This window comes from Hetaerina americana, unplaced genomic scaffold, assembly GCF_022747635.1.
Source record: "Hetaerina americana unplaced genomic scaffold, ioHetAmer1.1.p SCAF_24, whole genome shotgun sequence".
Lineage (NCBI taxonomy): Eukaryota > Metazoa > Arthropoda > Insecta > Odonata > Calopterygidae > Hetaerina > Hetaerina americana.
In genome coordinates, this window is record NW_027286808.1 from 7,489,700 (window position 1) to 7,516,184 (window position 26,485).

Sequence of the window (26,485 nt, forward strand, 5' to 3'; positions counted from 1 at the left end):
AGTAGAATTTTACCATGTTATAACATCATCAGAAGATAGATATGCTTCAAACGTGCGTAAGCAGTTGATCTTATAGTTTTAGGGCGCGATTAAATCGCAAAAGGTTTTCATGAGATATGAGCCTTTTTTACTTCAATCTTTTCAGAAGGAAAAAATATGAAAAATGAAAAAGGAAAAACATTCTCAATCGGAGCTCTTCCATCAAAATTTTCATGTCCGTCATTTGTGACGCCTGCTTATAAAATATTCTCCAAAGCGTTTAACCAAGAAAATCATAGCCATCAACCCGAGTTGATTAAGATAGGTGACTGCTCTGAAATGCAAGCAAAACGGAAGGAAGTAGATTCCAAAGAAACTGCAGGAGATTCCGCAACAGTAACTTTCAACGGAGTCATCCTCTAATATGCATTTCAATGCAACAATTTCAGAGTAAAAATCCCTCAATGTCCGGTCGAGTGCTTTAGCTTTAGCTAATTTCAGATTTTAATAGGATGCCTAGATAGTTTAACTGGCTAAAGCAATCGACCGGAATTTAGGGATCCGGGTTCGAATCCCGGTCGAGGCGAATGATTTTTACATTCTGAAATTGTTGCATTGGAACAAAGCAGCTTCATTTTGACCGCCATTGGTCCGGAAGCTTTTTCCTTTATCTGGTTCACGATAGAAAAAATCTGTCCTGTGCCAAAAACAAGTTTGTAACAGAGGGGCTTGATGCACAATAAACACCATGGTCGCACTAGACTTGGACTGGACAGGGAATAGTAGAGGATAACCTTTGACAATTTGAAGAAATCCGACCCATCGAATTCGGGACCTAATCACGTGAATATACTTATATATTTAAGGGGTGTCCCTTCTCTTCCGATCCGTCCCCCGCAGCACTTCCCCCCGGCCGAGGGGACAGGCAATCCCAGTTTCTTCCTTGATTCGTTCCGAAGGCTATCGCAGCCAACCTCACTAACTGCCATCCCTGACTACCTGCCTCCTCTACCCCAACTTTCCTGTGGGCGATAATACACGCGCCAAGAGCCATCGAGGAAGGAAGACACAAGGCCACCGAGGGATATCTCGCTGGCGATTCGAAGGGGAGGGGCGGGAAGTGTTTTTTTTACAATGGGTGACGGACTTACGAGTCCGTGTGCGATTGTTTGTGTAAGCGTCGGTGGCTTGAGTGGGAGGGGCGAGGTTGGAGGAATCCGGTGTGTTACCTGTAGGCGGTAGGATGAATGGCAATAGGGGAGACCGGAAGGTTTGCCTGCTGGTGGCCTGGAAATCAAGTGAGCATTATCGGCTAGGGGTTAGTAAGGAGCTTAAACGTTTCAGGAAGCAAGACCCCGACTCGCCGGTTAATTTGACATTCCTCAAGGGCTACGTCCTAATGAGCGATTATTCAGATTCCCAAACTCGTCCTGAATGGGCGTCTGACTACCCAAATAGAATGTGACCCCGCAGCACATTATTCAATTTCAAGTCCCAGCTATGTCTTAGTGTACGACTAATGGTCTTCCGAAATGCCCTAATGTGACCTCGCACCAACTATGACGTCTTTGAGAAGAGATCACGCGCATTTGAATGTCTTTGGCTTGAAAATGTATCATTTTTTATGATTTCGCGATGCTCCATCATTTATTGAAGGGGCCCACACTCCTACTCATCATTTTCGCGGACGGAAGCAAAGGGTTTGAAAATGTTCTCCGTTAAATCACATTTGAGACCAAACCATAACAATCTAGAATTATTATCAAAAGTATTTCCTGGGAGCACCAGCCTATATGGTTTCTAAGTTTATAAATAACTACGGTTGAGAGAAGCATACTTATATACGTTTATCTACTACGCATCATGTCCTTGTCATCTGAATAAAGCGATGGTTTAATCTGTAATACGTGTGTTCTAACAAAGTGATATCGAAATATCAGGGGAACCATAAAGTTGTCTAACGTGATAAATACTATAATTTAGAAATTGATCGAAATATAAGGCAGTCAATACAACTGAGGCAATAAAAAGGATGTAAAGAACCTAATTTGAATTTGAATTGCATCGGATGATGAAAGATAAAGAGATTAGAGAGAGTGCCCTATCAAGCATTGGACTAAACATTATGCAGCCGAAATTCGACGAAAACTCAAGCTTAACACGAATCTCTTGACCCAGAAACGCTAGGCACTTTGGCGAAGTGACATAATTACCGAATCCGATTCGACCAGTGGGGGGGGGAAGAAGATACTTGTACAGTATCCGAGGGACTTATAGGCCAGACAAATCGCAGAAATAAAATACCACAGTCCTAATAATTTATGATGCACCGGAAAAGTCGAAACTTAAGTTTACTGCAGTTTCCGATTTAATTAGAATCAATTTATGGCAAATCGGTCTGTGAATTTGGTTTTTTTTTCAGGAGAGAAATTTCATATTGTACAAAATCGGGGTTGTCCCTAATCCGAATTGTTTTGATAACTGTGCCGATTACCAGAATCTATTTCGTCATAAAAGTGACATCTGTGATTGGGTGATATCCCTAATATAAATTACCGGATGGCAGTGGAAAACATTATTAGGAATAAAACGTGTTTTGGAGATTTTTATGAGGAACTTAGGTCCAAGTTCTAATACCATCTAATTTTGTCTAGGAATTGGGATTAGATAGAAATATGCAGTTGAGCGCGGGCAGTCCTTATGAAAACAAGAAACCGACCACAAGTTTAGATTTCACGCTCCAATGAATTTCTATGGGCACAGTGACGATTAAATTAAGAACAACTGAAAAAAATCATTCATTCATAAAATGCTCCCTCATTGCTCGATTTTACAGGTGCATTCGTTTGTATACCACAGGTGTTTTTTTGAACTTTGGTCGTCTCCCGTTCTTTTGCAGATTTTTGCGGCGATTGCTCATTGTTATTAAGCAAGCCCGATCTCGAATAATCCAGACACCACAGTAAGACGTTATTGCGAAGAGCTATTAATGTTCGACGAGAGTTACAAATTATGCTTTTCAATCACTCTTCGACGTGTTACATCCGCGCAAAAACAATGACCATCACTCCGAAGGTCGGTTTCAAACGTGGGAACATACAACCTATAGCGATTAAGACCCCGTATTGGAAGCTCAGCGTAAGATTCTTCTCCTCGTTTCCATTCTTTCCTCACCACACATTGTTCCCCAGATAATACCCACGGACATTACAGGGTCTGGGTTAAGTTCTTGCTGCCGGAGGTAAAATGGAGGTGGCGATAATGGCCTATAGTACCATGAAACAAAAAGGTGCAAGACTATAAAGATGCCATGATGTATACTACCACCTGTTTCAACTCATATGTAAAAAATATTAGATGTGAAATCTAATCATTCACAAAGTTACTGAGTTTATTTTAATTATCACCACTTCCGGAAGTATATTATACTGAAAATAAAAATATTTAGACTGACGGCTCTTCGCTAAATTCATATTGTGAAAAAACTTGAAATCAATATCGTGAACATGAGTACATTAAAGTATTGAACATTCAATTTAAAGCATAAATATTTTGATTGATATGGTTTTAACGTACATCGCAATATGTAAAAAAGAACACTTCTAGGAAATAGTGTGAGTGAAATAGGAGATATTTCCTCAGAATTCCATTTAACTCCCACGGAAGTTTCTCATACGGCGCTCAGAAGATATTCATTATTTCCCAAAAAGCACAATAAGTTATTTCGCCTCCTATTGTATTAATTATAACATTAATATTTACATTAGTGTTTAAAGGAGATAAAAATTTTTTTCTACATCACACTCAAGATTATCTACACAATGGCACATGGAAAAATATACCAAGATATTTATTCACATCTGTAGCTGTGTTCGAGCAAAATATGTCAGTCTACCGAAGAGTAGAAACCAGAGAATAATCCACATGCACAACCAAATGCCTGCGGATAATGCAATTGGGAATTGGGACTAAAGGTGACGCGACAGTTTGTTGAGCCTCGTGAGGGCGAGAGAGAGAGAAAAGGAGGAAAAAAATTCAAAGAAGGCCGCTTAGCAGGATCCAAGGACGCGCGAAATGTTTGGCAAAACTTGTACACACCTGATATATTTATTTGGCGAGGATGGGGTTGGGGAGGAGAAGAGGGAGTCACGGTTGGGGGTTGTGGTAAGGGGATGGTGGGGGATTGTGAGGGGAGGGATGGTTGATTCCAGTGAATGACCCCGAGTCGAGGCCGCTGGTATGTTAGGCGCCATCACTACGGTCGCAGGCTGAATAAAACAAAACGCTCCAAGGACAATGTCAATAGGAGACCTGGGGGTTTGGAATCGGGGAACTCACACCCACCGCCACTCATGTGCTCTCCTCTCCCCGACCGATGTCTTCCCCCTCCCACTCTATCAGGCGGAAAATCGATTAATTTTTTTGCGAACCGGTACCATAGATCAAGAGAATCGGCTACTTCCTGAATAATCTCTACTTCGGGGCGATCAAAGAGTCTTCTCGTAAACTGAGGAATTCCTTTCGTCGAGTTAGTTCAAATTTAGCAGGAGTGGCACATGCCCGGTCCTTGTAATCGCGCGGCAAAAATACATCCCGAGATGAAGAGTGACTTACTATATTGCAATCCTTAACGCACGGTGGCAGTTACTTTTTAATGATATTTTTTTAAATGTTTCTTCGAGCTTTCACACGTAATAAATGAGCTATTCTGATGCGCCAAACGCCAAAGTTCTTGAGAAATTAAAATCCTACAATAACAGTCTTCTATTGAATAAATGAAAAAACTCCAATAGCCGTAAACAGTTTACTGTCATTAGCCAAAACTATACCATACTATAGCCAAAAACTGTTTACGGCTATAAGAGTTTTTTTCATTTATTCAATATTACTAGCCATAAGAGCTCAATTCAGTCAATAGTCTTCTAATTTATTTTCCATAGGGTATTCAATTGCGAACGTAATCGCGTTTTACTCCGTAGGCGTTTGACCATTTTCTGACCAATTACTGTGCCAAATTGTCAATCACTTCAAACGCCCTTCGGAGATCTTCCTGAATTAAGATGGCTATGTCCTTTTCGTGCGATTATGAAATTGAGGTGAGGGTTTGAACGAATATCACCATCAACATTCACCGAGCTTAAACTAAAAATGATAGGCTCATAAATAGAACAATGTACATGAAATGTAAAGTATTAAATTTTACGAAGGCGAATAAGGAAATAGGGTACTAGCACTCGATTTTTGTTTATCGGAACAAAACCTAATTATGTCAAATGGGCACACCTCCTTCCCTTGAACAAAATTATGCATAAACATGTCGAAATCTCACGCGTTGGGTTCGTTCCAAAATTTACCACCCGTACCACCAATACTGCAAGTTCGCTCCGAAGTTGACTGCCGATACCGTGCGGTTATGCATGATGACGTCATAGTGGTGACGTTTGTTAACGTGCAATCTGCCGCCGCTATAGCTTCCTACTAGCTGCAGTATTGTGGTGCAGATATGAAATATGGAATTTAGTAAAATGGCGACTGTAGCAACAATTTATCTAGAGAAAAGAATCGTATAAAATATCCTGATATTTAAAATTCTGTAGTGAGTACCAGTTGTTTAAAAAATGTTAAAAATAATATCGTCTCAATATATATCAACTCCTTAATATTTCGAAGAATACTACAATTAACATAATAACTTTTGCATGATGGCTTCTTTTTAGGATGTATTATACAATAGTAAACAAGATTAAATGGGCATATATCAAAAACATCGGGTGTCGAAAAATAACAAACGGCAACTATAGAATAGCCAAAATTATAAATAAATATAATGTTTTCTCCCATAAATAGGCTTTTATTATTATGCCCTACCTCACGTAAATCCCACTTTACAGTAAGTATTCTCTCTCTGGTGTAAATAATATATATTTACAAATATAGGCCAAGGGTCAAGGTTATCTCTCAAAAAAAATAATCCTACCATATAAACGTTGATATTCTAGTATCTCCAACCGATTCCGACACGTTCAGTCTTCCTAGACTATATGTACTCAAGTTCAAACATGATTATCCTCAAGCATTCCCAATGGAAAATGAGAGTTAAATAGCTGATTTAAAAAAGTGCTACTGGGACGTGAACAATAATCGTATGACGAGCCATGATATGAATTATTTTATTCGTTTATATTTAATATAAACTCCATACTCGTATGTGTGTACTTTGTTATCAGCAATCACCGTCCTCAACGATTTACACGATGCTGTAAATCGTTCAGGTGCGAAATTATCAATATGCAAATATTTCCATATCCACCTCTTGACAAAAAGGATTATGTTTGTAAATGATTAGATAAAGTCTATTATTGATCGCAAAATGATTATCAATATCTATTATTTAGTAAAAAAATAACAAAACAATGTAATATTTACATTTTTTTCATTTGTTTGTGTCAATACAGCTCATATAATTTCAAAGTGAATGAATTTTTCACTCATCTCTCATGCGTATTAAAAATAGCCGTCGTCAATTTTCCACGGCATGGGCAGCAGACCCGCCGAACGTTTCAAAATACGTATCTGGCTACTGCTAAGGTGGCAGTGCCGATCTATGTTCCAAATCAAGGCATTACTGGCGGCCCTGGTGATGAATTTTGGAACGCGCCCCTCATCTAGAAAATTTTACGTTTCGTCGCTTCGATCCGCTAGTGTCTTTCATGCGCATTAAAGTCAAAGTTTCTTTTCTTCTATCCATATGAAAAAGGTTTAAGTAAAATAAACCGCGTTTTATAAAGAGAGGTAATTAATTATCGCGTGGGCTGCATTAGTACAGATGGGATTCGTGAAACCGTGCCTGCAGCCTTCGCTCTCGGAAAGAATTCGAGGGAGAGTCGAAACTTTCTTTCAAGTTTGCCTTGGTTTTCTTTACCAATTCATTGAGTCCATTGATCCTGAGTCGTACATTACCTCGTATCGGTATTTATTATAATATAGATAAGGAGTTTTTCAGCCAGTCGACTGATTTCCGGATACACTTGAGTCTCACTAGCATTACCCCGACCACTCAGAGAGGCTTACAACATCTTACAAGTATTTCTTTGGAATGATCAAAAGCATTTGGCGGTTAACTTTGTGCCAGTTGACATTTTCATATCGCTTTCTTTGCGAATTGAAAAAGAAAGGTAGAAAGATGAAGCGAGGGGGAATAACATTAATGAGGCAACGTAAAATTCGAAAATATAATGTCTCTCATGTTGAGTAATTTGCTGAGAGAGGCAAGATTTTTTCCGGTCTCCATCAAATTAATACTTTGTAGCTAAGCTAAAAATTAATAGGCTCCAATGTAAAAGGTCGGATGACAGAGATCAGTTTTTCTCTGCTATCTACGGCCAAACTTTTAACGATAAAACATGAAATTAATAAATTAAAATAAATAAATAAATTCTGTTTTCATATCCCTGAAATAATCTCTGCAAAACATTCGTCGTTCGAGGTAAATTAGCGTTTACTTGGCAACTGATAATCAACACATCTAAACATTACATTTTTGATGAAGTACGAGCCTAAAGCACAAATCTTATTAAGTCAAGGTCAGAATTAACGGCATTCATGCAAATCATCGTAATGGTTTCTGCCCTCGGCGTCACAAACTCCTGCGATTACACTCGACTCGCAACGTTCCAAAATGAATAAATTCATCCGTGCCACGGAAGACGAGGTAGAATAGTATATCACAGAACATAATTATAACACCGCCCCAAAAATATATTATACTGGCCTCGTCCTGATTTAATGCACCTCGACTTCAGCGTAATCTTCGGGTGCTCATAACGTGTTGATGTATGTGGCTGAACGACGCTAAGTCGCTGTACATTCATTAACAATTGAGCAGGACTATAAGTGGTGTATACTCGTAGTTACTCTTCCTGAACGAAAAATCCACCTGGACTAGCTTAAAGCCACACCCGAGGAATCAGCTTATGGCTGGCCGAGTCCCTTAGTTCAATTTTTCTCGCTTCAAATGTCTCCATTAACATTTAAGTCAACTCTTTTTCACCGAGAAAAGCGAGATTATCTCCGTACTCACCTGACTGCTCGACGCGATTCACCTTCTTCTGGCACTTCAGCGCTACGTAAGAAGGGTAGTCCTGAAACAGCCAACTTCTCTAAAACTGATTTCTCATCATCGAGTTTCCCTTTCCGAAGAAGGGGTAGGTTGATGGATCCGAAGAGGGCAGGTCGACGAAGGAAATGTAAAACTTCGAATGAGTTCCACTGCAAAGTAAAGAAAGAAGCATTAGCGATGGTCGGGATGGTCCCTTCGACTTCCTCGCTGAACGGTGACATCCTTCAGAAGCCCCTTTGAAATAAAATGCAATTGTGGACCGAAAGTAAGTGTCAAGTAGCATCGGTCCGGGATCGAATTTATGCCTTACTGAATGGACGGCCTATAGTATCTCACCTCGCCACCCTCTGAATTGTCCCTTGCTGATTTGTGTCATCAATTTGAATGCCACGGGTTCACGTGTTAGTTCGATAATGAGGTATCTCGATGGTAAGGATTTATTGATGATTAACCGGATTAAGGATCCCAAATACTTGCGGCATTTTCCAAATGAGGTCTAACTAGAGCAAAATAACACCTCTCTTTAACTTTTTCATTACATTTATATTTTTTACATATATATATATATATATATATATATATATATATATATATATATATATATATATATATATCATAGGTAATTGACCTCCCTACCTGAAGAGAAATATTAAACAATAATTTTTATGAGGTATTTTCGGAACTACGATAATTCAAAGGTAGAACCAGATTTTATATTCATCTTATTCCAAAGAAACTGCGGGAGATGCTGCAACAGTAACTTTTAACGGAGTCATCCGCTAATATACATTACACTCTGAAATTGTTGCATCAATCTTATGATTATTTTTTTGACATTGGTCTTACGAGTCATGGACGGTTTTTTTGGAATTGCACTAAACAGTACTGAATGTAAGAAAAGAACTTGAAATACTGTGAGACCCATATACCGTGTCATATTTGCTCATATATGGCTGGACCGCACGCTGTTGCGGTGGCTAGCGGGGTATTGTGTATGTAGATGCAAATGAGACCTTTTGAAAATAGCCTGGAAAGTGTGAAAAATTCCTACCTCAATTTAATTTTTAATAATGATAAACCAAAAGTACCAATGCCGATTATATTGTAATGGGATGCGACCTGAAATTCGTGACAATTATGGGTATTACAACTTGACGATCCGGCTCCGGTTTTCACTTGTATCAGTAATAAAATATCTGTGCGTAAAAAGGTGATTCCAGAGACATTTTTGCCCTGCTAACCTGGGGGATAATCTGATCACCTGTTGCTCAACTACAAGAATAATTATTTGTTCGGCGTGATGATTATTAAGAAGAGAAAAGCCTCTCAATAAATTATGCAAAACATCAGCAATCCACATTCCTTTGTCAGAAAAACAAACATATGCCACCAACATATACTAAACGGGACCGGCTCTTTTCCTACTGGGAATAAGAACAATGACATGGGGTACACTTCGCAGCTACTATTAGTAGTAGTCGGGCAACGACATTTACGAGTTTTTTTTAATGCATTCAAGATATCTTGGGGGTTAATAGGGAGAGCGGTAAAATGCATTGAACGTCAAATTTGAGACGAGTATGAATGCTGAGCTTACCCTTCCCATCCTTAACGGATAATATTAGAAATTTGGTCCATCCATTTCTGTTCCCGTTCAATGGAGGAGCGCAAGACTGACTTCCATACCATACACTACAAGTATATATATAGTATAGTATGAGATGATGAGATGATATAATCACCTCAGGGATGATCACCTCATCATCCCTGAGGACGATGCACGAGTCGGGCATCGAAACGTCGGCCAACATGGAACCCCTGACCCGGTGAAGACCCGAGAAAACTTCATCAAGCATATACGCCGGGAAAGCACCAGATCTTACTTCAAGTATATATATATATATACTTGAAGGGTGTGTATATATGTATGTATATATATATATATATATATACTCATATATACAGAAACATATATAAGGAAAAGGGATAGGAACACGTATAAAGGACGAACACAATAGAGGTGGGGAAGGCGGAATCGAACGGATCACAAGAGTAAAAATATTTCCTCAACCGGGACTCGAACACCGGATCTTTCCACTTGCCGGGCGGATGCTCTTAACCACTTGAGCTATCGAGGATATGTAATTTACCCTGAGATCCGTGGGTCTTATATGTCGCCAAGCGCCCCGATTCTTTAGCCAAGAGATGGCGTTAGGGGGCTGTTTCACCCACCAAAGGAGAAATAGACAATACACAAGAGGAAAGGAAGTGGTTAGAATTCATACAACGTCGTACAGGAAAAGAACAGTGCGTTTCGTGGCACGCATAGCCAGAAGAAAGAGATGAGCCACATTGGCCAAATACACATTCAAACACGAAATCCCGCCAAACGGCGAATAAATACTCATATATACAGAAACATATATAAGGAAAAGGGATAGGAACACGTATAAAGGACGAACACAATAGAGGTGGGGAAGGCGGAATCGAACGGATACGTGTTCCTATCCCTTTTCCTTATATATGTTTCTGTATATATGAGTATTTATTCGCCGTTTGGCGGGATTTCGTGTTTGAATGTGTATATATATATATATATATATATATATATATATATATATATATATATATATATATATATATATATATATATATATATATATATATATATATATATATATTTATATATATATATATATTCCATACACCCTTGCGCCGCCCATGAATCTCTACGCTTGCAAAAAAACAATTAAGTATTAAGTAACGAGGTGACAAACTTTTCAATGAATTAAGGAAGACATCCTAAACCAAAGGAGGGACCGTCTCTACCGGTGCATATACATGACTTTGTGGTAAATACCAGAGGGTTTAAGGCTGAGAGCAAAATCATAGCAGCCTTCAGAAAAACAATTTCTGGAAACGTGTCTAAAAGTTGAAAGGATGTATATAGTATAGATGATAAAAAAACCTCAGTTGCACACAATTCCCGTCGGAAAAAAACATGTCATCTATTTATTTGCCCCCGCAGTATTGTGTCTAAGTATTATCAAACGGAAAATTGGTTTAATTGTTTTTTTATATTTGAGGTATATTTGCTGTAGACATCAGCTTTTTTGGTGGCGTGAAAATTGTATTATAGAAGGAGTTACCTCACCCCCCCCTTGCTTGTAACGCATCTAATCACATTTCATTGAAACCCGTCAAATCGAATTTGGTATAACGGGAAATTATCCTCTTGCACAAGACGGATGTCGTAATACTGATGTAAACCACTAATACTGATGTAAACCACTATATATTATTAACGAAAAATGCAAGGTTTATTCCGATAGCCCTAAAATAAATTGGTAAAATTCAATGTTTGCTTTTTGATGAATAAACCATTCAAAAATGAAAATAAAATATTCAATGTGCCTATGAAAGACATCATATCTGGTTTCGACTGAAACAGCAAAGGTAATCAGAAATCGAACCGCCTCTCTGCCTCACAAACGGATTCAGCATTATGGTACATGCTCTTCCATCTATTGGCTGTCTTGTGTACAAATTACGTGGCGATTTCTCAGGGTTGAAATTCAAATTAGTTCCGTCGGACCAGGTAGAGCGCTGTTTAATGGAGTTCCAATGTCGGCGGTTGCCATGTTTTTGATTAATGAAATCATTACTTTTTTCTTACACACAGTTCATGAAAATGTTTGCCTCCATTGAGGAATGATGGAATAGTAATTACATCTGCATAAAACATACTTTAAACATAGATATATGTTAACGAAAATAAATTACATTGCAATTTGGAAAATTGACCAATTCCAGCATTAATTAATTAATTAATTGATAAAAGCGTACAAAACGAACATTGTTTTAAACCAGAATATGAAATCAACTTAACATTCATAACAGTTGCTTTTAGGTATGAATATCGATTTGCAATATCCTCAAATAATGCATTTTGTTTCAACCATTCGATACAAAAAAGGTTCATGTCATACGAATGTTCGGCATCTGTCGATAATCGTGATTTTTCTATGAAGGACAGGTTATTTTCTAGAATTGGCTATATATAGAACAAAAATTGTGGCCCTAATGGAATTAAAATGTTGCTACATTTGAGTGAATCATTGTCCACAGTAGGCCAACATCGAAATATTTTCATGAAGAACCCTATAATGGTGTTAATTTTTCATCCATTTCTTTTTATCATCCTTCCATTTTTTTCTTATTCAAAAAAATAGATTCCCTCTTATATTCAAAAGAGAAGTACTGCGATGCTTGGCAACGTCTATTATAATTAATAAATAACTTATTGCCACACAACCAAAGGCAATGTCACCATACATTTGTACTTTCTTGGAAATTATTCTCGAAATAAACATCATCACTTCTGCGTAATAGTTACGTATCATAATACAAACATATAACTGCTTTTAAATTCTTATTACGCTTTTGACTTATACTGGAATCTTTCCAAAAATACCGTGTTGGCTAGCCTGGCGTTACTCAACTCAGTCGTCCCAGTGTTCCAACTCGTGAATACATGCGTCGTTAAGGTCGTCATAGAATTGTTCTAGAAGCTTGACGAAGTCGTAAGATTTCGCTCCTCCAGCTCAGAAAGTTACATATACACTTATTCTTCGGCTTTGCCAAGACATTCCTAGCAGAGCAACTGCTGCTGTTCCTGATTGCTGTGAACAAAGTTTATCAAGTGTATTACCGTCATAATGCCACGACAAAGGCGAGTCAGCCCCGCACCTAGGTAAGAGTGGATGTAATTATAGATAAACTTACATTTATTATATACTTTACGGCGCAGAGTGTTTTCAGCTTATTAGTCCTTTCATTTTCATGAATTATGTTTGCTTTTCTCGTTAATCTGATGCCACCTTTGAACAGTGATCATGCACTGCCGGTTAGAACGCAATTAACGGTTAACTATTGTATTGGTCGAATTTTCATGCTTAAAACCTATTGGTGAAGGCATTATTTGAATCAATGTGCAATTAAATTAAATTTTAATACGAGATCAACTTATACTACGTTGATAATTTCATCTGAGAAGAATTTCGCCGAATTTCATTAGTTTTTCTTTATTTATATATGTTAATTATATTTAATCTGGTATCCTTGCGGAACGATAGTGATTAATCGAAAGATGAATTGCATTACTCATTTTTCATATGGCCTGTTTATAGTTTTAGCAAGGGCATTTCCGGTCAATTTCATCTGATACTACTTTGTAATTTCTAAGTTACTCGAGTCTCGTTTGATATTTTGCATATTATTATAATTGTTAGCAGTTGAGGTACATGCTGATAGCGGCTTACTGCTTTTGGCTTTCGAATATTTCACTGTACATGGACGTGTGCCAGCCGGTCATTAAAGATTGACACCTCCCATAGCCATGCTACCCGACTGTTTTTACGTATATCTATACTCGAGTTTTTCGTATTGACACTCTAGTAGTTGTCATTTCACTTAATAACGTCAAATTAATTTTTACTCTGGGATGATAGTGGGGTGAACGTGAATGATGGGATAATAATTTAATTCATCAGGTCCAGTGTCCCAGCGAGAGCACCACCACAACAACCTGTTCAGCATGCACACCCCCCAACGCAGCCAATGGTTGTGCAAGAACAGCCTTCTATGTTTAAGCAGATGGCGGCTACAGCTGGTGGAGTGGCCGTTGGTTCCGCTGTGGTATGACACATACTTGTTTTATTAAAGTCAGTTAGACAATCTCGCGTAGTATTTTGTTTATCTGCTAACAGTTTTAGCAGTCTATACCAATTTACAATTATTCTTTCCCAAAATTCTACTCCCAGAGTGAGTAACACCATCTTTAGTTTAAGTCGTGTGAGCCACGGATTGAGTGGCTAGTCATTTTCCATCCATTGAATCCAAGGAGTACAAGTAGTTTTTCCAGTGTTCTAAGAGTTCCAAGTGGCCTCGGAACCTCTCCAAAATCACTGCTATTCTGATATAACTGCGGTACTGTAGGAATATTTGCATGAATTCGGATTAGTATTGTTCGAGATACCTATGATGAAAACATATGTTGATCTTTCATGAAAATAATGCCAGCCAACAATAAATACCCTACAAATACTAGTCTTGCAACTTCTGTTGAACGATTTCCCAAACCTCCAGAGTAATATGACACTTCACACTAATGTGTGCCTATTGAATGCATAAGGGAACAATAGTTACCAAAAATCACCACCTTCCTTCCTGATTTCATTTTTCAGGTCAAATAATATATGGAACTGGCCATAATTCATAGGCTTTTAATTCTTAAAAGCTTATTTGTCTTTCACATCCAACTCCTCAGGCATCATCCCCAGGACTCTAATACTACTCTTTGTCCTTCTAATTCACTCCCTTGTCAAATTAGATCTTCATTACTGCCTATCAATCAAATTACTGCATCATCAGGAAATTGGTAGTATAGCTGTAGCTATCACAGAAATCTCTTCTACATCCTAATGTGCCTACTTAATGAAGCTCTTTCTCAGTATTCCAGCAAAGCATAAAGATTTGTGAAAAATGCAGATGTGAACAATGTTTCCCTTGAAATCCTTATTTTGAGAAAGGGGCTATCTTGTAATGCACTCTCATTCTCCCAATAAAATTATTTGACTGTTCCAAGGACATATGCATAGGCTAAATCATGCTTCTTTATTCATGCAATACATTATCCATGTTTGATTGCATAATTTTAATTGAATCTGTGCAGTCAATTGCTGCCCGGAAATCTTCCTTGATGATGTTACTCCCAAGGGATAAGTAACTCACTGTGATGAAATTAATGAATGTGTGTAATATTTAATTTTTTTGTTTCCTTAAGTAATCCCCTCTTCCGCAGTATTACTCCAAAATATTTCATAGTTACTCCCTCATAAAACTCTATTAATTTCCGAGCTAGACCAAAATTATCAGGGTGACTTTTGTGAAATTATGATATATTGGAAATGAACCCCTTATAATATTCCACACTCCCATATTTCACAAATAATTTATTTAATATGTGTATTAGTGATTTTTGTCATTTTGTATACAGCAGTAGACATTACCATCATTTAGAGAGGCTAAGATCCCAAACAAAATGAAATAATTGGTTTGGTGTGGACAGAAAAACACGGGCTGAGAATGTGCGGTGTGGTTTGCTTCCTGGCTCTATCCCAATTTCACTTGGGGACGTCGTGTTAGATCACTTTTTCTGTACTTCAACGAATAATAAGGGGAAGGCTGCAAACTGCCCCCTTTGCTGTGAAATTCAAAGATAGTAGACTTCTATGGTGTGGCCACATGCTGAGACATGAGGAAAACAATGTTGCTAAAAGTATTAAATGGGTTGAAGATAGACAGGAAGGCATTGATGTGTTGTGAAAGAAATAATTTGAATGTGGGGTAAATGAATAAAATGGCTGTTGACAGATATGAAATAAGGGAAGGGAATGTGCTGTATAGTTTCACCATGGACATAAGCCATTTGAGCCCTAAATTGCATCCACATATGGTCTATACATGTTACTAGACTCTCATTACTCTGTGAATGAATACCTGCTGAAGATGCCGTTCTCACTTCTTATAGCTAGGATTTTTATCCTTTCAATGGTTATCAGACTTAACTTTTTGAAATTCTTTTCTCCAAACTTGATTACAATTAGATCATTTTGTAATTCTTAAGTATGCTTTCACCATTTGAATGCATAAATGCTATTAATTAATTAAAAATTGGCAATTTTCCACAAAATAACATTTATTAATGGGGCCGGTTTTAATGTGGCTGCATCATCGTCACCTGATAATAATAAATATCACATATATGTTCATTAATATAATAAATTATTTTTAAATTTCATTTTTGCAGACATTTCAGTTTTATGCAGAATTATTTTCAAAAGATTTAGAGGTTAAGTAGGGGGTAGTCCAAGGGGAAGGGAAAAAGAGATGATTACATTTGCCTAGATCCTGATGGATAAGTACTTTTAAAGGAGCTCAGTGAGGGAATTACCAAGCGCAATCACAGAAGTAAAAGGATAAATTTTTGAGGAATAAGACTAACTTTGTAAAATTCACAAAAATGTTTATTAATACGGTACTAACCATTTCATCATGCAGGTGACATCTTCAGGTACCCCCTCTGTGATGAAACCAGTAGTACCATATTTTAATAAAAAAATTTGTGAATTTTGCAAAGTTTGTCTTATTCCTCAAGATGAATGTTCACAGGGTTGAACCCGATTATATTGAAATGAATTAATAATGGACTATTTTGTGGAAAATATTGGCAGCTTTTAAAATGTCATTATCTTTATTTTCCAGGGACACACCATAGGGCATGCTATGACTGGAATGTTTAGTGGAGGTGGTAGTTCAGATGCCCCAGCTGCTCAAGCTCCAGCCCAGGCACCTGCTCAATATGCTCCTCCAGCCCAAGCACAAAGTCAAGCTGATCCATGCTATTATGCTACCAGGCAGTTCTTGGAGTGTGCCCAGCAACAGACAGATCTGACCTTGTGTGAAGGATTTAATGAAGTTCTGAGACAGTGTAAATTAGAAAATAGTAAGTCCTTGCCTTATTGTTTAGAAATGCTCGGAATTTTTTGCTGAACTAGTTGCTTATACTTTATATTTTAAATACAAAAATGTCAAATTGATCAAAATGAAACCACTCTAAGAATTTGCTTTATATTGATAGTAAATTGATGTAAATGTTAGCTTTTAATCCATCTTTTTGCAACGTAAATAAATTTATTTTTTATTTTAGGACTTGCTGTGTAAATCAATTCTGCTGTTTGAAGAAATAACAGGTAGTGAATTTTTAAAATTCAGTAATTTGCTCCGGGTACAGTTTTCCAGCAGCCATGTCTAGATAATTATGTAAAAATTAAAACCTGGAAGGACAATGGACCTCATCATTAAAAATTGTGTACATATATACATCATTCTGACTGGCCTATGTATTAGAAAGCCCAATATACTCCTGTAAGAAATGTTTAAATAAAAATTAACTAGTAAGTGATTATTCATTTATGCAAATAATTTGTCTCGGGTTTGAAATTCTTTTGATAAGCCATTCAAAGATAAATAATTTGTGGTGGATGATGAAATGGGATGTCATCCTATGGCTGATAAGTATTCATAGACATTGTACAGAGTTTCTTTCCTCATATGTAGTATTTTTTTAAATAAAGCTTTGCAAAAATAAATGATTTGTTAGTGAATATATAAGAAGTCTACTTTCAAAACAAGTATTGCCAATGGTAGTTTAAGTACTATATCTGAAGAATCTCAGTTAACCTTCAAATCTATTTATCATGAAAGGTCTTCTCTGGAGACTGAAAAAACAAGTCTGGAGTAAAAGGTTAGGCATTGTTAAGAAATGGGTTAATGGCATAAATAAAAGATTCCACTGTGCTTTCTTATCATAATATCTTTCAACATTTTTGTATTAAGGGCCAGTTACTTTGTCATCCTGTTATAATATTTGTCAAGAAATGTGGATTTTGATAACTTTCACAAAGCCTAAAATGCAAGTTTTTTTCTGAATATTCTATGGTTATGCTTACTATTTGTTAATATATTAGCATCATATGGCTGGGTATGTCCGTAAAATGAGAATGGATCACTTGCGAGTGAAGAAAATTCAAATGAAAAGGAATCAAACGGTAAGTAACATTGTAAGGACAAGCTTGGGAAAAAATAATCTGAGAATAAAAGTAAAGTACCCAAGTGCATAGACAGTTTGATTACCACATAAGAGGGGATATCACAAAGTTTTGATTGTTAGTAAAATACAATTGAGATCATTATTAGGCAATCCAGTGGTTAAGGTAGATTTTTGATGGAAAACTATCGAATATCATGTCTCTCCTAACGGAACACAACCCAATAAGCCCCTCTACATCTCCATGTACTTCCTCCATTCAATCCAACATCTTTATCCTGTTCCTCCCCCTTTCCTGTTTTCCTAACAGTCTCCACTCTATCACAGTCTTGAACATCCCACTTTCGATTAATATGCATTTTATCTATTTTTCCTGTAACCTTATGATTTCCCCCCACCATGCCTAGCACTGCCTCTTTTGTTTTCCTTTCTGTCCACTTCACCTTATCCATCCTTCTCCACGCCCACTGTTGAAAAGCATCCATTCATCCTGCTTCAACGGCCATGTTTCCACGCCGTACAAAACTACACTCCAAGTCATTGTTTTAACAAGCCTTTCCTTAGGATTCATACTCAATGTCCCTGTCATCAATTCTCTCCTTGAGAAAACCTCTTTGCCTTGTGCAATTCTTTTCCTTACATCACTAATACTTTGACCATTTTGGTCTAAAACACTTCCAAGATACATGAACTGTTCCACCTGCTCCAGCTTTTGCCCTCTTATTTTGACGTTAACCTTGGCCTTTCTCTTTCTGGAAAATCGCATTACCTTTGTTTTATATATGGTGATTCTCATCCAATATCTATTGCCCTGAATTTCCAATCCACTCAGCAATACTCGTCACCCATTAGTTGACTGACAAACTAGAGCTTGGTCATTAACAAATTTAACTATTTTATGAATTCCCTGCCGACTTGTATTTCTATCTCCAGTTCTTCCCATGCCTCTTTAATCATATTCTCCACATATATGTTGGACAGCACAGGTGAAATTGGGCAACCCTGCCTTACTCCTCTGCTTAACAGTGCCCATCCGGACTCACCATCCCCCACTTGCACCTGAGCAATCTGAGACATGTACAGGTTGCGGATTAGCCTCCTGTCCCTCCAATCCATTCCCATTTTCTACAATATACTTATTACTTTTTTCCAATCCACTCTAAAAAAAACCCCTTTCCAAAATCTAAGAAACAGACAAAGACGTCCTGATAGTGTTCTATATTTCTCTCTATTAGTCTCATTACTGCAATGGCATCACACATGCCTCTCCCCTTCCTGAACCCAAATTGATCAACCCTTAAGTAATCATTTGCCCTGCCCTCCATCCCCTTGTCGATGCTTCTGAGGACCACTTTGGCTACGTTTAAAATCAAACTTATTGTCCTGTAGTCGTCACATGATGTAGCCTTTAACTTTTTCGGCATAGGAACTAACACCTCTCAGTCTTCTGGCCAGATTCCTTCCTCATAGATGCTATGAATCAGTCCATTGAGACTCTTCCTCCTACATTTTCCTAAACCTTTTCGTAGTTCCACAGGAATGTTGTCCACCCCCACGGCCTTATTTGATATCATTTTCCTTAATGCCCTTTCTATCTCATGGTCAAGACTGCCTGTACCTAAGTTATCTGCATCATAGTATTCTATGTCTAACCTTGCTGGCCTAAGTTCTCTACCATAGAGTTCTTCTCTATATTTCTTCCATCTTTTCCGGTTAAACTATTATTTTACCCAACTCATCCCTAACTGTTAACACAGATTTTCACTTCTTACTTCCCAATAGTGTTTTAACCTTCTTAAATTAAGCACCTACGTGTTTTAACCTTCTTAAATTAAGCACCTACTTCACCCTTCCTCAGCAAACTTTCCATATCCTAACACTGCGTCTTCCATCATGCTTCTTATCCTTGATTTGTTACCTATCTCAATTTATAATTTAACTATTTGTACTTTCTACCTATATATATTTGCATTCTTCCATCTCCTTCTCTCATCTATCTTTCTAATCATTTCATATATCATCCATGGTTTCCTTGTCCTTCTCCTATAAACAGTTCCTATAGTTTCTTATTCAGCATTTGATATCCCTTATTTGATGTCTTTCCTTCCGTGTCAATCATGTTAATTCTTCTATATTCTATTTCCTAACCCGCCTCCCCAACCTGATCGTTATTAATTGGACTCATAAGTTCTATGTTGTGATCTGAGCCCACATTTGCTCCAGGGAAACTGGGCAAATTGAAAAGTCTGTGCAAAACCATAATATAACTGATACCTTTATGAGTCATCTGGCATTTTCCATGTATTTCTGCCTATATCTATGCCTTTTGTGCTGCCTTAATCAAGTCTGGGTGATGACTAGTCTGTGTCTCCTACAGAACTCAATTGCTTTTTCTCTGTCATTCCTTAAACCTGAACCGTAATCCCCCACCTCATCACTATCTCTTCCTTAGCCTACCATTGCATTCCAAACCCCCATCACTATCAAATGTTTCCCTGCAAGAACACATGGGATTATGTCCTCCAACTGATTTTATCGACTTCTTCCTCCTCATGATTGCTTGGTGGCATGTATACCTGGACAATGACCAAGTTCCCACCTTTTTATTCAATATTATGTCAACCACTCGCTGGCTATCTTCCCCTCCACTGTATATGACTATCACTCAAGTAATTCCTGCTATTCTTCCATCTCATCTCGCATAGGCCTAAAATATCTATATTTGCTATATCCATCACTTGCTTTTTATTCTTTAATTTTCCTGTCGTCAACATTGTCCTAACGTTGCAATTTCCTATTTTAACAAATTCGGTCTTCTGTGCTGCTGCTGACCGTTTTGCAATGTAAGGATTTCATGAGATGAAATTTCATGATGAGATTTCATGACATGGAAACCTCGTCTCTTCTGCTGCTGGGCACGACACATGGCCGATTGGGTTGAATAACATAGTTGCCAGGACTCATTTTCTCTTTACTGTCTATCATAAAAATCTTGGGAATAATAATTGAGGTGGTTTCCCATTGCCTTCCTCATTAGTGTTTTTTAACGTGACATCATCACTAATTGACTGCCTCACTGGTGTCAGATGCCTTTGCAACCATCTCACTAAGGAACTAATGTCTCATGGACTACTTTCCATCTGGCTCCTATCCTTCAATCTATCTAGCATGGGTGATCCTACCAGGAGCAATTATCATTGCTCCTGCCAGCACACCCCTAGGGCCCATCGTCAAGTACTCTTACATGTTTTGCATGAAAAGTTTCAGAAAAAGATTTTTTTCAGATATTGTCTCAAAATTTTTCAAGTACATCCCTTGAGCATCAACACTTTTTTGCCAGTGGCTTTTTCATGACTCAAAGGTTCCCAGTGTAGGTGGGTAAGTGTAAAGATACACACTGCAGATTCAACTATCTTGTATTCTAGAGCCTATATTTTTCAACTGGCAACATTCATGTCAGTATATGTATGAAAACAAACTGCATTTATTTAAAAAAAAGGGAGGTCAAGCCTTCACAAGACATGCTCCTCTGCTATCAATAATGTCATCTGGCATGATCTATGGAACTCATAAGATCTCTACAAGATGTCTCACTTTGAGATAAAAATATGAAATGCCATTTTCATAATGCTTGCAGGAAGGGCTCATAGCATCATTTTAAATCCTTCGTCAATGGCAGGTAGAGGAGCCCTTGTAGATATTTTAGTAGAGGTAGAGATCTATTCTGCATCTATAACAGTCATGAACAAAAGTGGTGGTCTATTGGGTATTCTTTTAGCTATCAGCCTGTCAGATGAACTATTTTCACTCCTTCACTGTTATTATTGGTATTCTACCACCAGTTTTGATTTAAATTAATATGACATACTTTGAGTCAAAATCAACATACATTTTTAACTTATCATTGCATTCCACTTGATATTTCTCTTAAAACATACATATATTATATTCTATAATAAAACAATATGTTTAATTCAGGCAAAAATATAATTTTTAATTCATAGTTTTTGCCAGGCAAGGGAGGAATATCAACTCACTTTATTGTTTGAAATGTATGAGACATACTAAGGAAAGGAGTGTTTAGGTACAAAAAATAGCACTGATTGCAGTTACTTTTAAATGGTTTTCAAACAATAAAGACATGATACATTATAATAGAACCTCCAGTGTATTTCTGATTTTGGAGAATGTCATGGTTAATGCAATACCCATACCAATTATAGCTTTCTTTAAAAATTGCACCATGCTTGGCATTTATGTCCATCGAGGGAAATTTTTATTAAGACAATTGCACATCCAGAACCAACACGAATAGAATTTTTTAAGACTTTTTTTAATAAATAAAAGATCTACATCAAAAAAATTGTCTCCAAATTTCAATGGATCTGTTCAGATACAATTCAATTCCTAAATTTCAACTTTTAAAAAAAATTTAACTGAAACATTATCATATTAGGAAACAAACAAGGAAAATCCACAACATATTGCACGCATTGTGTAATGAATCTTTTATCAAGCGATCTTTTATTTTGCTTGCTACTCTTTACATTAATTTTCTTATATATGATATGGGCTGAAAAACCATGCCATTCTTAATATGTACAATGAAATAGATAACAAGTCAAATAGATATATATATATATATATATATATATATATATATATATATATATATATATATATATATATATACAGTTTTTTTTAAACCTTGGCTGCTGCCATGCTACATAATAGGTGGAAAAAATATTTCTATGGATTGCACCACACAGCATCTGAATTGTTGAGTACAACACACAAGTCCAATCCTCTTTTTATGTCTTATATCACAGCATAGATTTGGTAGCCACCTCCCCCACTGTCTAAGAAAAATAACAACATATCACCAAGCCTCAGGGACTGAGTTAAATTCTCAGAATATTATTCTATAAAAACACCCCTACATATGACGTTGAGGACTTTTTTTTGATAATTCAATGTTACTGAAAGAGATGTAAAAGCAAGGATTTAGGTACATCTGAAAAATTTGGTGTAATATGAAGATATCGCATTATGATTATTTGAAGAGATTTTTTTTAACATTACATATAGGTATTCTCTAGCTGACAGCATCAGCTCGTCTTTTACAATTCTGAAAGAAAAACCAATTTTATATTACCACACTAGAAGAATTTAAAACATTATTTTAACAATTGAATGAATATTTACATTTTTACATAGGAATGGACTTCCAACCTGCAACGGGAAGGGGAATACAACTTCAAATAGTAACTTATGCATCGCAGAGAGCAAATGGAAGCCTTTGCACTACAAATATTATAATATACATATAGTTAACAGCAAACACCACTCATGAATGGCCCAAGAACAAAGAAAACAAATAAATACTAATACAATTAAAATTTTGATGACTCGTATCATTATTCACAAACAAAACTGATTGCAAGGTTCCACTGTTACTGAATAACCTCATGTTTTTTCATTCCTGAGAATGCACACAATTATCCCTTTGGTATATGTTGTGCATCAAATAGCAAAAGCAGAATTAATACTTTAAAACTAAAGCCTATGAAAAAATCAAATAAATATGGGCCCAATTAAAACTATAGTAGACTTTGGCCAACTCTTTTCAGACATGATTATAACAGGTATTAACACAGCCACAAACATAAAACAGGTAAAACTTATATGCAAAAAATCAAAATTTTGCAAATTAGCTTATGCATCCTTATTATTTCATTGCGATCCTTGTGTTTCCAAGAACAATGAGTATTCACCAGCAAAGCTGCCAGGTCTAAGAAGCACCACCTTTGTCAAATCATTTGTTTTCTATCCAACCACTACAATTCCTATCACTTATGGTTCCAGGAGGAGTTGCATGGATACCATTAATCAGGAATGTCAGTTGTCCCAGAGCTGAAAAACAGAGGCATCTCTCTGACAAGTAAGGTGTGACAAACTTTGCACACACTATATTCCCTACGATTAGGTCCACTGCTGACAGTTTCTGATAGGCATGTTGGGCAAAATACACGGCCGCAGTGATTGCAGTGTTTCTGAAACATAATATGGAAATGGATTAGTTTTTGTGGGAGTTATGCAATTTATCAATGGCCAAGTTTCTTAGATTATAGGGAAACTACCTATAAATGCAGTACCAATACCTCCATATAACATGAGTGCAGTCAAGTTATACTATTAGGCTTGGCAATTTCACCCAATCATATTGATCAAGACACAGTTTCAGGTGTAACATGGTGGAAATCCTTCACGATGAAAAAAGACACTTTGCTTTTTCACAGAGAATTTTTGTATTACGACCGAAGTTTCATCTCAGTGCAACATCTTCTGATATATTGGAAAATTTTTGAACATGCATATGCATACACAAATGCTGGGAAAGAGGGGAGGGGATGAGAGGACAACCAAGGGATAATTGAGTAAGAGTGGGGGAAAAAGGCTGGGTCGGGGGAGAGAAGGAAAATTTTAAGGAATGAAGGCAGGAAGGCTTGAGAAATATCATAGGATGGTCTACCAGCTAATGGCATGGTGATTTGGTGGAGGACAATGGGATACCACTAATGGCCAGACGTAGGGTAGATTGGTGATAGGCTGGTTGGCCTGAGGGTGGGGGGTTTAAAGGGCTGGTCATTGGGAAATGCAACAAAGGGGAGCGAGAGGGATATAAAAATTTGTTGGTTAAAACAACCTTTCCTGAATTGGCATAGTTTAGGATGTCTAGCAAAACCCCCCCACCCACCGGCCAACCAGCCCATCACTAGTTCACCCTAAATCAGGCCATTAGTGGTTTCCCATTGTCCACCTAATCACCAAGCCATTATCCGGTAGACCATCCTATGACATTCCTTGAGCCTGCCTCCCTTTGCTACTTAACCTTTCCCGACCCAGCCTTTTTCCCTCACTTTCCCCCAATTATCCTTTGGTTGTTCTCTCCCCTATTTTCTGGCATTTGCATATACATAAATGTGTGCTTGTTTAAAAATTTTCCAACTAACCTGAATATGTTATGCTGTAACAAAACCTAGGTCGCAATAAAAATGTACGTAATTATGTGGATAAGCAAAGTGTCTTCTTTCATCATATTGATCATAATGAAATTATTGAAGACAATGAATCAAAATTACTGTCCTACCTTGTAAGTGGGGCAATTTTTCCATTTTCCAGATAGAACTTGACAAGAATTGACAGGGAAAGACTTGCTGTCTTTACCCTGGTTAAGAAATGTTATTTTATCGGCAATGACACCAGAGGAACAGTTTTTATTTTACACTTCCAACTATTCTATAATATCATTAAAAGTTCAGAAACAGGTAATTTTGAAGTACAGGTATTTCTATGCAACTACTAAATAAAATCCTCTTTAACCATTGAGAATTCCTGATTTGAAGGAATGCTTGGTTTCCTTGATTCTTAGGTTCTCTGTAAGGACCAACAAACACAATACATACCCATGTGTAACTGAATGAACCAGTACTGAAATTGGAGAATTTTCCAATATTTAACAAAAAAAAAACTTTGTGACTGCCATGATTTCTTTGATGGCAAAATTGTTTTAAGCCACTATGCCATTATCAGGTATATCACAGGCACTCCATGATGGCCTCGCAGCTGAAATTGATTGTACCATCCAGCTAAAGCAAACACTCACTAATTGGGACCTAACTTCCTTTTAATCCAGATTCTGGCCATATACTTCAGGGGACTTAATAAGGGGTAATGAGAAAGAGCACTGCTCTACTCTGCTGAAATGTATGTTTAGCTCGAAAGTTTCTGACTGAATATGGTTGAAAATTACTGTGATATTTCAATCAATTATCCAGCCATGCATTTGAAATTAAGAATAGCTATTGTTATTTAAAATATAATTAATATGTTCATTTAAATGTATGATGTTTTGCAGAATCAATAAATATTTGAAATATATAGCTAAATATTTCCATGTGATTTCATGTATTTCTATGAATCTAGATATTTAATGATTATGGGATCTTGTTGAAGAAAAACTTGAGTAACTTTTGACAACTGCACCAAAGAAGAGTCCCAGTATATAAAGATGAAACTTTGAGCATTAAACAATGTGAAGTTTCTTGAAAAACTGGATGTAGAGGTTTCTTTCGTAAGTTTGGTATCACTGTATGCACTATTCAATCTGAAGATCCATCCATTTGCTCACACATTTGAATTAAATTTCCACAAAATAGAAAGGCAGGTTCAGGAAATTATGTCACAAGAGGTTGACAGAGCAAGAGAGCATCCACAGGTGGTGCATGCAAGAAGATCAACCAAAGAAGAAATGCATGGCACTAACATACAAGAAATAGTTACGCCGGAGACAACAAATTAGTTAATATCATATTGGATAAATATCTCCTTGAGTAAGTACATCCTTGGAAAGCCTCCATTGCATGTCTAGGATGTGAATCTCTACATGTTCTTCTGCTTGTGTAATCCCTATGATTCTTCTCTTGACTGGCTTCTCTTCTTAGGAAGGCATCCTTGAGAAAAAAAATTGAAATGGGTCTTCCCATTTTCCTCATTGCTTAAATAATTGAGATACCATCATACAATGGCCATTCCATTCCAAGCCCTAAAAGTTTTGTTGACATGCACAGGTTAAATGACTGAAATTTTAGGCCTGTATGAAAACCTGGATTTTGGGATAGCCATGCAAATAATATATATACACAAAACTAAGCAGT

General features: G+C 37.1%; 2 protein-coding genes across 4 annotated transcripts in view; one reads left to right on the forward strand and one right to left on the reverse strand.

Annotated features, from left to right (window-relative positions):
* The first annotated feature begins 12,593 nt into the window (after positions 1-12,593).
* Chchd2 (Coiled-coil-helix-coiled-coil-helix domain containing 2) lies at positions 12,594-17,310 on the forward strand. The gene is made up of 4 exons (XM_071586620.1): positions 12,594-12,851; positions 13,651-13,795; positions 16,424-16,664; positions 16,869-17,310. The coding sequence occupies exons 1-4, from the start codon at positions 12,817-12,819 to the stop codon at positions 16,880-16,882; spliced, it is 435 nt and encodes a 144-aa protein (XP_071442721.1). The 5' UTR covers positions 12,594-12,816; the 3' UTR covers positions 16,883-17,310.
* Positions 17,311-22,441: 5,131 nt separating this feature from the next.
* The window catches only part of LOC139689503 (rab GTPase-binding effector protein 2-like), a 34,190-nt gene continuing 30,146 nt past the window's right edge, over positions 22,442-26,485 (reverse strand). For all 3 annotated transcript variants that reach the window (XM_071586660.1, XM_071586661.1, XM_071586659.1), the window contains exon 15: positions 22,442-23,821. In XM_071586660.1, coding sequence (XP_071442761.1) covers positions 23,654-23,821 — 168 coding nt within the window. In that variant the 3' untranslated portion in view covers positions 22,442-23,653. The remainder of the gene's footprint in view (positions 23,822-26,485) is intronic.

What these genes read in the sequence shown, in the direction of transcription:
- Chchd2 (XM_071586620.1), top strand. Translation starts at nt 12,817, where the DNA reads ATGCCACGACAAAGGCGAGTCAGCCCCGCACCTAG. An exon ending in CGAGTCAGCCCCGCACCTAG is followed by an intron (nt 12,852 to 13,650) that starts GTAAGAGTGGAT and finishes TTAATTCATCAG; the next exon opens with GTCCAGTGTCCCAGCGAGAG. An exon ending in TGGCCGTTGGTTCCGCTGTG is followed by an intron (nt 13,796 to 16,423) that starts GTATGACACATA and finishes TTTATTTTCCAG; the next exon opens with GGACACACCATAGGGCATGC.